Source organism: Eupeodes corollae, chromosome 1, assembly GCF_945859685.1.
Source record: "Eupeodes corollae chromosome 1, idEupCoro1.1, whole genome shotgun sequence".
Lineage (NCBI taxonomy): Eukaryota > Metazoa > Arthropoda > Insecta > Diptera > Syrphidae > Eupeodes > Eupeodes corollae.
Genome location: NC_079147.1, coordinates 293,899,048 through 293,914,576, shown reverse-complemented (window position 1 = coordinate 293,914,576; position 15,529 = coordinate 293,899,048). Strand labels below are relative to the sequence as shown.

Here is a 15,529-nt window from a genome sequence, read left to right as displayed (position 1 = left end):
TGAAAACCAATCATATATTAAAATCACCCATTATGATCACATCCGCATAAGTACAACAAAGATCATCAATTTGATCTCTAAAAAAATAACAAAAAACTTGACCTGGTGAATTTATTCTGTCTGGCGATCTATAAACAGCCACTAAAATTATACTAATACTGTTTTTACACACTTTTCCTTTAAATTCTACCAAATCATTTTACCCATGTCTATTTTTGCGATTTCTTCAGCCATTCTGGTTTAATAAAAAAAAGTACTCCTCCAGTATGAAAGGCTATACTGTCACATCTTAACACTTTAAAGTTTTTTAGTTTTACTTCAAAGTCCTCAATGTTCAAATGAGTTTCAGTGGCACAAATAAAATCGAAATCATTTTTTGAAACTATGACTTCCAATTGCGCTAATTTTTTCCTAAAACACCCAATAATAAAGCAAATGCACTTTACCGCTGATTTTAATTGCTTATATATTATTTTTTCATTTTCAAGTTTTAGTTTACGTTGCAGTGTACGACAGCAATTATCTCTACAATCGTGATTTATACCAATATCATCTTAGTTAAGTCTTTCTTTAGCTTTCTTACAATTAACGCATTTAATACTTGCATTGGTACATTCTTTGTATGTACATATGCGCCTCTACTCCACATTTTGCACATACCTGGCAACTATGCTAACAATGAGTAGAAGTACGGTTGAAGCCCCAACATTTAAAAAATACATTTTAACTTTCATATACCGGACATCCCATTCATTATTTAATTTCTTTAAATTCATTACACTCTCAAAACTTTTCCTATCTACATATTTCAACCAATGCATTGATTTTTTTATGATTTATATAATTTAATACACTTAATTTAATCGCACTGCATATTGTTTTGTTTTTTTAATTGGTATTTGACACCGCTGGAATTTTTCCGTAACAATGATAAACCTTTAACTGTTGAGCACTGAAAAACAAACATTCAAAGTTATATCTGAGATACCGCCCAACATGTGTCAAAAAGTGGTCGGGAATTAGCTCGAAAGAATCGGTCATTTAAATGTGATGATGTCATGGGAATCCAACAAATTATTAAGAGGCATTTGAATCCCTCAGTTAAGGTTTTTTTAATCTTTTACGATTGACATTCTTATGTATACTTACCTTGATCCATTACTTTCAGATCTCATTTCCAAACCTGATAGATTTTAGGAAAACAAATTTAAAATTAGGTATATAATTATTTTATTTCAAGTATCACAGAAACAAAAAGCAAAATGTATTTATAAAATCATCATAATAATAACACAGAAGTAAATAGGACTCATAAATTATTCACATACATTATTAAACTTGTTTCGTTTGTTTAAATAAATGTTTTAAAATTAAAAAATAGAACACATAAAAATCAGAATTAAGAATATACATATAATAATTTCTTATAAAAAAGAAAAACAAAATCCTTGGAAGCTTGGAAGGTAGGCAAAGTTGATGATGATGTATGAACTATGAATTTTGTTTTTTCTTCTTTTAACATTAACATTAATACTTTAAGAAAATATATAAAATTATAAATAACATTGGGTTTGGTATTAAAAACAAAAATAAAGTAGTTTTTTCTTTTATATAAATTCGAAGCATACATTTTAGCTAAAATTATATATTAAACATAAATATTAGCATCGCCCCCTGATGGTAACAATTTTTTTCCTCCAGGTCATTTTTAAGCCATATAAAATTATAAATATATTATTAAATTACAATATTCTTGTATATTGTTTTTCATTTATTTTGTTTTTGTTTTGTTTTAAATAAGATGTAAAAAACCTAATAATTAAATTTATTTTTTCTTGCAAAATCTTCGCAATCAAGTACAAAAGTGTCTTTTGGGTTACTTATCAAAATGGTTTGCATTTGTTTTATTTTTTTTTTAATTTTCCTATAACTAGAAAAGCCTATAGTTCATTAATTTCTATGAATTTGTTTTGTTTTCTTTAATAAACAGTATCTACTTAACTTTTTTCTTTTTGTGAATATATTTTTTGTTTTTGTTTTTATTTTTCATCAAGAAACAACTTACAATTCTAGAATGATAAACTTTTATTTTAGCCTTGAGTCTGTAATTTAATATAAATATTTTATGGAAAATAAATAATTATTTAAACAAAAAAATTAATAACGAACTAAATATTTATTATGATTTTTATTTTAACTTAACTACTTTTAATATTTGAACTACTATAATATTTTGAACAATTACTATTACAATGATTTGTGCTGTTTCTCAATTATTTTATAATGCAGAATGTATATGTTACGTTTTTTAATATTTGTTTTTGTTTTTTTGAATGAGAATTAAGTTTATTTTATACTTAAATCTAACTTTGTCACAATATTAAACTTAAATTATAAGCTTTTTCTCTTTTTTAAATAAGACATTCATTTAATTACCAAATTAAGTAGGTACTTATAAAAATTTTAATAAATAAAATGTTAACAATGAAAAATGTTTATTACTTCTTCCGCTTCATGCTTATGAACATTTCTCGAGCAAAGTCCGATGTTATAGTTTTGAAGTAGTTACATTTATAGCGAGGTGATAATTTATGATAATGACTAGAATGTACCTTTGGAAGCTAAAACTTAATTCTGGTTAATACTTCTTTATACACTTGGAATCTGACTCATACCAATTTCATAGCCTGTACTTTGTGCCTCCAAAGAATTCAAAATACAATAAGTGTTTATGGGTTTTGCAAGTTTATGGTAAAAAAGAATTTTGAACACTTCATAAGGTTTTGTATGTGAAACAAACTAGGTTAGGTTTTTTTGAATGAACACACCTTGGTTTTTGGTGAAATGCAATGTCGTTTCTTAATGAGACATGTTTTTTAGAAATGCAAAAATTCAATGAGTAATATTCGATGATTGGATTTTATAAAGCGAATCCTTTCAATCCAGCCATTTTTCGAAAATTTGAAAATAATATTTTCGAGACGTATTTACTAATTATTACGTGGAGCGGACGTACATGGTCGCAACTTGACTCACATTAACCGCCAAGCGATATTAACATTATGGCTTACGCCAGGGCAAAGCATTTTTTTTTTAATTTTTCTGTATCTTAGTACCTATAAAGAAGTTTCCAACTAATTCCCACAAATTGTGAAATTTTAACGGTATTTGTGTGTCGCAAGGTTTCGTACGACGCGGCGGCGTGGCCCCATAAAATAAATTATACTCGTTGAAACCACGTTGCACAAAAACCTACGACAGAAGTTTCTTCGTGTTGTCTCGTATTATCTCCAATGTTTTTAGTAAGTCTTACATAAGTGATTGCGCAAGTTGTCAATAATATTTTTCGTACAGCTATAGGTTTCTGAAAAATAAGCATTTGAAATGGAAAGACAAAATTTTAATGAAAATGAGGTCGAGAAGGTACCAGAAATGGAAGAAAGTGACGAAGATTTTTCAAGCGACGATTTGGACTTTGATGATAATTGGCTACCGATACAGATACGGAACATGAAGATTTGAGCGTGGTTGATGCGGAAATTCTAGAAAGTGATGAGGAAGAAACCGAGGAAACACCAAACCTGATTGATACTTTCACTGGAAAAGTCCGTTTTTCTAATAGACGTGCCTTCAACTATAAGCTGTCTTGAAGCCCTTTACCTTTTTGTTGATGAGGAGGTTATACAACTTATAGTTTTGGAAACAAATAGGTGTGCAGAGCAGCAAATACAGCGCGTTCCAATAACTTGGGCATCAAGGAAAAAGAAATGGGTTCCCACAAATGCCACAGAGAGACGACAATTCCTCGGGCTTTTACTATGGATGGGCCTCGTAAAGGTGGGATTGTTGGAAGACTATTGCTCGAAGAAAAATCTTAACAATATTGGAATTCCTGCTAAAATTATGTCCAGAAATCGTTTTTACCTTCTTCTGAACTTCATTCATTTTACTAACAACACCTCCATAGCGGATATAGAATTGGAAAACTAAAACCTCTTCTGGACATGCAGGCGAAGTTTCAGAGAGTGCTTGCACCGGGGAAAATATGGTTGTAGATTAAACGGTAATTCCTTGGAGAGGCTCATCCTTATAGTCTTAAGTTATTCAAACTTTGCTCGACAGAAGGATTCACTTGGTCTACTAAAATGTACTCCTGTAAAAGCTCAACAGGTGTTCGAGAAGTTGATTTGGCAAACAATGTTTTTGAAGAACTGAAGAACTAAGTTCTTAATTGAAAGAAAAAGGTCGCGCTCTATTTGTTGACAATTTTTATACGAGCTACGAACTGACACGCTTCATGCGTGACCAAAAAACGCATGTAGTTGAGACACTTCGAGCGAACAAAAAAATTTTGCCCAAAAGAAGTAATGAATGCACAGCTAAAGAGAGAAGAAATGGTAGCAAGTGGGGAAGAAAACGGCATTGTTGTTCTAAAGTGGAAGTACACCCGAGATGTCAGGATGCTATCGACAAAACATGCTCCTGTTATAGCTGCCGTATCTGACCAATTTATTCCTGACCCAAATATTAAATCCACCCGTAGAGGAAGGAGAATAAACCGACGCCAGGGAAATCGTCAAAAGCCTCTTCCTATTATTGAATATAACAAAGGCAAGTCGGGCATTGATCTACCGGATTAAATGGCTTCATATGATACGACACTGAGAAGAGGTCTAAAGGGGTACAAAATAGGTGCCATTGAATTTTTGCTGGGAATGGCAGTGGTAAATGCTTATTAAGTTTACAAAAAAGCCACAAAAAGTGTAATGCAAAGTTCGAAAATTTAGAGAGCAGATTGCTGAAGGATTATTGGACCTTTTTTCTCCACAAACCGTTGCTTCAAAGAAACATTTTATAGAAAAAAACAATTGGTAAAACTATAAGACGGTCTTGCGTTGGGCATACCCAAACAAAAAAATCCTATGATAGAAAAACTGCTAGGAACAGCATAAAAGAACAACAATATTCTGTCTAGAGTGTCCCAACAAACACGAGCTATGCGTAACTCGCGTAGCATAGATTCAGTTAACCTGAATCTTTGGAAATTTTGGGCTTTGTTAAAACAAATTTTTTGAATGAAATAATATTGTTTTTTTTTTCTGAATAATAAAAAGTTATACAAATAAAGTATATAACCAAACACGAAGAAGAAATTCCACTCTTGTATATTTTCGTCAAAAGTTATCCTACAGCCACGAAATTTAGACCAAAATGTTCACCAGAAGCCATACAATCCGAAACCCATACAAAATCCCATATACTGTCGCACAAAACGTACGACATGGCTTGAACTGAAGTACTAGGTGTCGCAGCTTTTGGGGAATTATGAAGTGTTGCACGAAAACGTGAGACATGGAAGTCAAAGTGTCAAACTAAAAAGAGACAGAATCCATTCGGTGTAAGATGTACATCTTAGGGCTATGTGAAGTATGATGGTTGAGTATCGGGTTTTTTAACCTGAAAACTTTTAATTCAATTTGTAAAAGTATTTTATTCAGTAAACTCAACATTTGTATCATGGTAAAGTTCACGAATGAGTCACAGAAATACTGAAATTCGGAGTCACTGACTGAAACTTTGGGAGTGTTAACTCTAATCGTAATTCTTCCCCTGGTAGACGGGTTTAGTGCAAGGATTTGAGTCTACATATTGTTATGTGATGTTGCCGGGTCAGTGAGACAACTGGTAAAATATTGCTGCCGTTAATATGTCCGTATCAAAGGTTTCAAATCAGTCAATTCCATTATGACGAGCATAGCTCAGACCACATTATGGCGTGTTATGTGTAGGGATCTCGGTTTACACATAAAAGCTGACTCAAGAATTGAAGCCTTTCGACTATACGATCTTCGATTGGGTAAGTATTCAAGTCCTTTTTGTACAAACTTAAAACAGCTGTCCGAAGTCTTATTTCATAAGAACCAATAGGTATAGAGATCCTTAAGGCCAGATTTGGAAGTAGAGTACGTAACGTCACCATCATAAAGTGTAAAGCCCTAATGGAATTTTCCCCAATCTAAGTTAAGGAGGGCTTTTAAAGTCAGATATGTTCCCCCTGCAACAGCAAACATCTTGTAAAAAACGTACGAAACACCATGTCATCCTCGGTTCCAACGCTTGTCCACAATGACACTCCCTATGTGAGCTCGATTGATAAAGCCAATTTGCTTGCAGCACAGTTTGCTGTTAATTCGACGCTACCGGAGAGTGTCATGAGTCCTACTGTTCTTGAGAGCGTAAACGATTCTATGGGACGAAAATTCTTTCGCACTCGTGCATTTGCAAGAGTACTGAGAGACCTTGACATACACAAATAGTGCCCGGATAGTATTCCCCCTATTGTTCTGAAGAGGTGGCAAAACCACTGCGTAAGCTTTTCCATCTGTCCTATTCTACAGGTCTCTTCCCGAGTGTATGGAAAACAGCATTTGTACAGCCTGTCCCTAAAAAAGGCGAATCATCCTCCCCCTCTAACTATCGTCCAACTGCACTTACATCTCTTCTTTCTAAGGTCATGGAAACGCTGATTAATTATCAGCTTAAGAAATATCTTGAAGAACGGAAGCTTCTTAATGACCGGCAGTAGAGCTTCCGTTGCAATAGTTCCACTGGTGATCACATGGTTCACCTCATAAATAATAATAAAACTTTGCATCGTTTTGGAGAAAGTAATATTATTGCACTTGATATTTCAAAAGCATTTGATAGAGTTTGGTACCAAGCTTTCTTATCGAAAATGCGTGCTTTTGGTATAGATGAATCCCTTCTTCGTTAGGTTAGAAATTACCTTTCGGACCGTTCAATTCAAGCAGTGTTGCACGGGTTCAAATCTGATATTCACAAACACTGGTGTGCCCCAGGGCTCCGTTTTGTCTCCGACGCTCTTCCTTATTTTTATAAATGACCTTTTGTCTGAATCTTCGAACCCGCTAAATTGTTTCGCTGATGACAGTACCCTCAGATTTTCATATTCTTTTTAAGATTCTCATCCTTATCCTTCGAATTTGGAACTTCAACGGCAGCGTATGATAAGCTCATCAAATTCTGATCTCGACAGCATTGTACAATGGGGAATCAAAAACCTTGTAGAATTTAATGCTTCGAAAACTCAATGCTGTCTCCTGTCCTTAAAGCGTAACCTACCCCCGATGCCGCTATCCATGAGCGGCACTTGCATCGAGGAAACTAATCAACTTTTTAGTACTCGGTATGAATATCACAGATCACCTCTTATGGAATGATCACATATTCGATATTGCAAAAAATTATGCTAGGTGCTTAGGACTTCTCCGACGGTGCAAGAAATTTTGTACCTCTTCTGATCTGGCTGTAATTTATAAAGCCTTCATTCGTCCAAAACTTGAATATAACTCTCATATTTGCGCAGGTGCCCCTAAAACAAGTTTAAGTATTTTGGACAGGATCCAAAAAAGAGCTTTGAAAATGATAGGCGATAGAACTATTACCGAAACAATTTTGTCACTTGAACACCGCCGCAATGTTTCATGCCTTTCGTTGTTCTATCGATATTTTTATAAACAGTGTTCTGTCGAATTAGCCAGTTGTATTCCACCCCTTAAACAAATCACCCGTAAGACTCGTTCTTCTGGAAATGCACATCAGTTTAACGTTGAGCTCAATTTCTGTCAAGTATAGAGATTCTTTTTTTAACCGCACATCGAGAATGTGGAATGCTTTACCCAGCTCTGTTTTTATCTATCATTTTGATATTCAAAACTTTAAGATCAATGTGCATCGGTATCTCCTCTTTAATCCTTCCCTATTTTCCTAACGCTCGCACTGTGTTTAAACTTTAAACATGTTAAGGGTAATAACGCCTTGAGTGCCCGTTTATTATAAAAAAAACATCATTTTGGTAATGGGAGACTTAAATGCTAAGGTTGGCAATAACATCAAAGGGCTCAGATCAAAATCATGGGAAAGGATGCAGTTGGCATTGCTTCTTCCAAGCAGTCTCGTCAAAAACTCAGAGATCAATTTCGAAACAAATGAGAACCATCAGCAGACCTGGACGGGAGTCAAAAAAACAATGTCAGTGCTGTGCAAAATGTATTTATACCAGGTGCCGCAAAATTAGGCTGTCGTGGAAAAAAATTACAGAAAGAAGCAAATGAAAGCTTAGTTATCAACTGCCCAAAGATAATAAAGAAACGAGCTAATAAAGTGATAAATAATAACATCAGCATTTTGACTCAAGACGCAGAAGAAACTGGAAACAGTTGCAACAGATCAACCCCCTATGGGATAACTAAAGAGCTCGCTGGTGTTCAAAGCTCAAAACAACACCAGATGAAAATAGAAGGTAGAAGGAATGTGCAAGCCGCACCAAGTTCATAAATTGCATTGCTGCAATCGCTCATAGGAGCAGCACAGGACTATCCTTGAATGAGTAAGAGAACACCTCGAAGCAACAATTGACGCTAAGCAAGCAGGATTTCGTATTGGATCCTCCTGCACTGATCACACCAACTCGTTGCGTATTGTCATCGAGCAATGAGTTGAAGATCGATCACCACTTCACCAGCTGTTCATTGATTTTGAAAAGGATTTTGACATTGTCAATAGGGAGTTTTTCTGGCTTACTTTGGGAAGGAAGACTATTCCGGATTAACTAATTTCCATAACAGAAAGGTACTTGTCATAGGTTAACGCAGGTATCTTGTCAGAAACGTTTGAAGTCCAAAGTGTAGTGAGACAGTGCTGCATATTATCAACAATTCAATGTGCTGCTGGCAGCCTTGCCAGAAAATGGAGGAATAAGTTGGACTCTGAAATATTTATAGAACAATAAATCTCCATCAAATAACAACAAGGGTGGAGAGGGAAGCAGAAATCGTGGCGATGAGAATCAACACAAGAAAAGTAAGTTGTTAAGTTTTGAAATCTCCCACTCATCTTCTCTGATACACAATCCGTGTTCTGTTGGAAAATCTATCAATAGTTACAGTAGTATAACGAATAACTAAACAATATCCGCAGCATGAATACTACCGATAAAAGTTAAAGTAGAATCTTACTACGCATGGGTTTTTGACATTTATACGAGTCCCGAACGGACCTTATGTAATTTCGTTCTCAAATTTTGGTACGATTAATATTGCATTTGTATCTCGATGGCTGTGTTCGTTGAGTTGTTGAGCATTTCGAACCATGTATTTTCCATTGGGGACAAAAATTAATCTGTTCATGTTGATAATACTTAGTTTTGTTGATAAAAATGGAATAACTGTTTTTTTTTTGCAAGAGAAAACAATTGAAAGGATAATAAAGTTTTGCTATATTTCCACCATTGGTTTATCTCAGTTTAGATTAAAAAAAACTTTTTGGTGTTTCCACCGCACAAGAAGATTAAAAAATGATTAAGGCGAGCTTCAAGCTCACTTCAACACTACATGTTAATCTAGTAGCCTTCGAGCAAACCCCGTCCTTGAAGCATTCATTAAACAATTAACTCTTTTTTTAGAATCTCAATTTCCAGATGTTTTTACAAAACTTTCTTGTATTTGTGTTTTTTTTTTGTGTTATTATTCGGACAGATCTTCTTTCAGTTGTAACAATTTTTAAATACAAAAATCTGGCTACTGCCGATGCGATTGCTTGGGAATTTTCTACTTTACAGTTTATAGAAAACACGGATAATGCTCAACAACCAGTAGAAAAAGTGGAGAATTTTTAGTATCTGTGAAGTATTGTCTCTGCTGAAGGTAGAACAGAAAAAAATATCGTGTAATCTAAGGCTGCGTTCGGGATGTTGTCCAATGTTCGGAGAAACAACTCTCTCAGCTTGAAGATAAAGCGACGACTTTTATGTATTATTATTATACGGGTTAAGCACTTGGAAAATAAAATTGATGCCTACGAAACAACTTACGGATCATCTGGCCCAATAAAATAACAGTTCAGGAACCCATTGACAAAATTACACGAAAGTGCAAGTGACAGTGCATTAGACACACGCTTCCAAAAGGTAATGAATGACTGCAGGACAAGTAATGCAATGGAATCCACTCATTCAAGAAAACAAAAGAGATGAAAAACCTAGAAGAATATGGAGAAGAGCAAAAGTGAGTAAAAGTCAATGACAAAACGACAATATTGTTATTTAAAACCAAAACCTTCCTGGAAACCATCTGTCAATTATCTGGAAATCTTGGAAGTATAATTTACTTCTCATATCGTATTCAAGTGGGTAGGTTTAGACAACATAAGGGACTTCATTTGACCATATCAACTAGTTAGTTTTTCATGTCATATGTGCATTTCAAATTCGGAACTTTTATTCACAAATCTCTACTTTAAGTTCATAGTTTTAAAGTTCAGCTTCCACTTGAAAGAAAAGACTTAATGAACTTTCATTTTGGCAGAAGTAGCTTTGACTTGATAGTAAAGGAGATTTTTCTTCGCTAACTTTCCAGTTACTTAGAAGGTAATGTTTTGGTAGCTGATTAATCAGATACCAGAAACCTGACTTACTTTTAAGTCCCTTATAGTCCCTTATGTCGTTTGAAACTGCCTATTGGGCCTTATACAAAAAGCATTAAATAAAGTTGTGCAGAAAATAAATAAATCATAGAGTAATAAAGTTTAGCTTTCAGTTGAATGAAAAAACACTATCAACTGTCATTTTGATAGATGTAGACTTGACTTGATAGTTAGGGAAGATTTTGTTGACTAACTTTCCAGTCAGCTTTTAATTAACTTTGCCTTAATTGGAAGGTAATTTTTTGGCAGCTGCCCAATCAGATGCTAGAAACTTGCTCAACTTTCAAGTCCCTTATGTCGTCTGAACCGGCCCATTGTTTGGCGTTTTTCTTTAACTCTGAGCAGATCACGAAATTGTTAAAAAACATATTTGCAATCAGTAGAACTTATAGTTGTCAGTAGACTCTGCATATAATCCGCTCAGAGTTTTTACACCTTAAGCTTTTCTCATACCAAATTCAAAAGGGAAACATTGAATTGAAAACGATTTACTTTCTATTTTTTAATCAGGCCACTCTTTGTCAGCTTTTTCAAACTTGTAGCATTTGTTCGTTTGCTGATACAGACATAATGTACATAATATGCAAAAGGATTCAAATAATATTTTTTTTGACTATTGAGATGGAATGAAAAATGACATTAAACTTAGGTCAGGACTATATTTGTTCCCACTCTTATTGATGAAATTTCTACTCTTTAGCGTCGGTCGGCCTTTTTTGAATTAAATTGAATTTGAAATTCATTTATGAACCTGTCAGTTTCTAAGATATTGAACTATATTATTAAGTATGTCTCTAAACATTTGAACAACGCTAATAACTGTAAGCAAGTAGCTGAAGGTATGCTTAGTTTATCTATCATTTGCCGAAAGTGTATTTTCTTTAAGAGTTTAAGACTATAAGTTTTGCTTTTAACCCACCAACGCAACATTTTGAAGCAGTTTCCTCAAAACCAAAAATGCTTAGATACAGCTTTTTTCGAATAACTTAAAATATCAGTACGAACTAAAAACAATTTGTTAAGCCTATTGCAATGCAATAAATCTGAATACCTATATATATTATATAATATACCTAAACATACATAAATAACCATCTTCTCTCCTATTACAAACCAAAAAATATACTAAACTAAGAAAAAAAAATCTAATCATCTGTGATAATGTCTTTGCGCGCTTTGAAATTTCTCCACGAACCATTTGTACAGACTCCAGCACCCCGCCACCAATCGTTTATATCCGGATACCAGCGAGGCTTCTTCAAACCCTCCTCATCGTGCAACGTTGCACATACTCTGCACCAGAAGTACGTATTTATAAACTCACCTGTTCCCTTCCACTTGAAATATGAATTATATAATTCATCATCCTTATCCAAAATATTGAGATATTCAGCCAGCTCTTTGGGCGATGCAAATTCGTCTACATGAATGTAAGACCGATGAGGCGAAGACACTTCGTAATCCTCAGGACGGGCGCCCATAACAATGGGCAGAATATTCCGATTGAGTGCATTCACAAAGAATTTCTCGGTAATGTAGTCCTTACAGTTGGAATTTTCAAAGGCGAGGTAGAATTTGTAGTCGTGGTCAAGGATGTCGAAGCATCGGTCAGCTGTGCTGCGTGAACACTTAAATGAGCCACAGGCTCCATAGATGTCAACCTGTGTTAAATTAAATAAATTGGTATTCATTAGTTTTGAATTTGATTGTGCATCATTATTTTACATATTTAGAAATTCACATACATCGATGTATTTTTGTAATTCATGAGCAAATTGCAACCGACCGTTTCTTGCACCACAATTTGATACGAACCAAGCGACTTTTTTCGTTTTGTTTAGGGCATAGTTACGATCCTGCTCGATTTGGCGGATGTTCATGTTGTAGTATTGCCACTTCTCATATGGTGCAACAATGTCACTGTCTCTCCTGTAATCAAGGAACGAAAATGTATATCAAATTAATTTATTTATATCAAATTAAAAAACAAAACAAAAATGAGGGGAAGCGAGGATACTTTACAACTTGTAAGAGCCACCAGGTCAAGGTAAAAACCCATTGAGAATTAATGTTTAAGGTCATTCAACATCCTAAGATGTGATGACTACTCTTTATTCTCATAACTAACATAAAATAAAAAATATCACGTATTCGCCACAGTGTACATCAAATTCTCTTTGTTAAAGTTCTTAACATTGTCTGTGTACAGCACATCTTTTTTTTTTAATAATTAAACTTCGTTGAAGGAGGCTCAGTTTGACCAAGGATTTTTCAAGCCAAAACATGTGCAGATGACATCCCAAAAAAACAGAATATTTTACTAAGATGTTAATTTTTCATTGCATCTTAAGGGTCATAAGTATATTTTAAAATATAAAAAAGTAGTTGTGAAATGAAACGAAATAGCAAAATTTCCTCTTAAACTAGACAACATCTTATTCAATACCAATTTGGAGCGGAAAATTCTATAATTTTGTAGGGCTAGAAGGATTTTTGGTTTGAGGGTATTCTTCATGCTCTAGTACGAATGTTCATCCGATATTTTAAAGTACCCGAGAGTATCGCATTGGAATTTGATCTAGGACATATTTTGTAAAAATTTTGACAGTTAATTACAGCGGAAAAAATGTATACATTTTAATAAATTGTTGGATAATGTAAGAAGATAAAAAAAAGATATTTATTAACTTCCCATAGGAAGTTATTGTAATGGGTCCGATTTGTCAAATTGAAAATTTTGACATTTCTCGACGTTTCAAGGTCCCTAGAGTCGAAATAAAAGATTTTTAGAAAGATGTCTGTGCATGCGTGTGTACGTACGTTCGTACGTCCGTACGTCCGCGACGTTTTTTTCGTCGTCCATAGCTTAAGAACCAGAAGAGATATCGACTTCAAATAAATGTTTGTATACAGATAATAAGGCTGAAAGATGCAGAAAGGGCTCTCAAGAAAATTGCGTGGGTGGTTTTTTTACCAAAGCAGTTTAAAAAAAAGGTGAAAATTTTGTTTAACCCTAAATATCTTACGAACCAAAAATGCTAGAGACTTGAATTTAATTTTATATAATAAACTGTAACGTGATCTCAAAGAAATATATTTTTTGAAAAGAATCTATCTAACGGTTTTTTTTCTAAATCAAAAAAACTGAAAAAAAAAATTTGTCACCTCCTAAATTTAACGACTAACATATTATTTCATCTCCAAAACAATTTTGAGCAACGGAGAATAATGTTTTTGAAATCTAATAAACTTTTGAGAAAAATCGAATTGACAGTTTTTTTATAAAAAATAAAAATCTAAAAAAAACATTACTCAAAGTTCGTAAAAATTAAATATCGATTCAAATATCTTTTCAAAAACTTAAAATTTAGGCTTCAAGCTTATTTTATCTTATAAGAAATATTGTTTTCAACATTCAGTAAAATTTTGAGGAAAATCGAATTGACAGTTTTTTTTACAAAAAATAAAAACCTAAAAAAAAATGAATAAAAGTTGGTAAAAATTGATTTTCGACCCAAATATCTTTTCAAAACTTTGAGATATTGGCTTTAATTTACTTTTATCTGTTAAAAAATATTATTGTCAACATTCAGTAAAATTTTGAACAAAATCGAATTGACAGTTTTTTTATAAAAAATTAAAAACCGAACAAAAATTAACAAAAGTTGGTAAAAATTGAATATGGATTCAAATATCTTTTCAAAAACTTGAAAGTTAGACTTCAAACTTATTTTATATTACAAGAAATATTGTTTTAAGCATTCTGAAAGATGTTTAGAAAAATCGAATTGACAGTTTTTTTACAAAAAATAAAAACCTTAAAAAAAAATTTATAAAAGTTGGTAAAAATTGATTTTCGACTCAAATATCTTTTAAAAAATTGTAGATATTGGCTTTTAACTACTTTTATCTTTCAAAAAATATTGTTGTTAACATTTAGAAAAATTTTGAAAAAAATCGAATTGATAGTTTTTGTACAAAAAATTAAATACTTAAAAAAAAAATTAACAAAAGTTGGTAAAAATTGATTTTCGAGCCAAATATCTTTTCAAAACTATAAAATATTGGCTTCAAACTAATTTTATCTTATAGAAAATATTGTTTTCGACATTCGATAGAATTTTGAAGAAAATCGAATTGACGGTTTTTTTACAAAAAATAAAACTCTAAAAAAAACAATACTAAAACTTGGTAAAAATTTACTTTCGACTCAAATAGCTTTTCAAAAATTAAAAATATTGGCTTCAAACTTATTTTATTTTACAGAAAATATTGTTTTCGATATTCAGTGATTTTTATATAAAAATCCAACAGTCCGTTTTTCATAAAAAATAAAATCTATAAAAAATAGTACGCAAATTTGGTAAAATTGATACTAGTACATATAGACAAGCTTTTAAGCAAGACAAATCGACAGACGGGATGGGAAGTTATCAGTGGGGTCGCATCCCAGCCTCTTTTTTATGTTATTTTTTGTACCTAACAACTGAAGAAGCAAGCACAGTCCAGCAAAATTAAATACAAAAATGGCCTTACTTCGGATAAAGTTCCGATACAGCTGAAAGCTTGTAAACGTCCCATACCCTCCCTAAAAATTGTCTTTATTTGGATTATATTAAACTACATATATTAGTTAAAAGTTTACTTTTTTGCACGTAACTGGTTAAATAAGTTATAGCGTCAAGAAGATTTTTATTTGAGACATACACATAAATAATAGGGTTTTTCTTAATTGGCGTGGGAAGATTTTGGCGCGCACCGCTTTTCGCTTTTGTTTTATTGACATCTGTCAAATCTTTTGCTTATTATTCAGTTGCTTATGCCAAATCATTATGGCAAGTTACACGATTGAACAGCACGATCAAAAGATAAAACTTTATTATCAAAATGAGTGTTCGTTAACGCAAAGCGTTGTGCGGATTAAGCCCATTTTACGGTAGACATGGTGGCCCTTCATAGTCGACTCTTTAACGTTTGTTAGCCAAATTTGAGACGACCGGTTCAGTAAACAATCAAACACACCGTA

The 15,529-nt window shown here is 33.1% G+C and overlaps 1 protein-coding gene across 3 annotated transcripts in view; it reads right to left on the bottom strand.

The window, feature by feature from the left end:
- Positions 1–5,948: 5,948 nt before the first annotated feature.
- LOC129941136 (glycoprotein 3-alpha-L-fucosyltransferase A) overlaps positions 5,949–15,529 on the bottom strand; it is a 63,604-nt gene continuing 54,023 nt past the window's right edge. For all 3 annotated transcript variants that reach the window (XM_056049693.1, XM_056049695.1, XM_056049694.1), the window contains exons 5-6: positions 12,249–12,432; positions 5,949–12,164 (exon numbers count right to left, since the gene is read on the bottom strand). In XM_056049693.1, the coding sequence (XP_055905668.1) occupies positions 11,649–12,164; positions 12,249–12,432 (700 nt within the window). In that variant the 3' untranslated portion in view covers positions 5,949–11,648. The remainder of the gene's footprint in view (positions 12,165–12,248; positions 12,433–15,529) is intronic.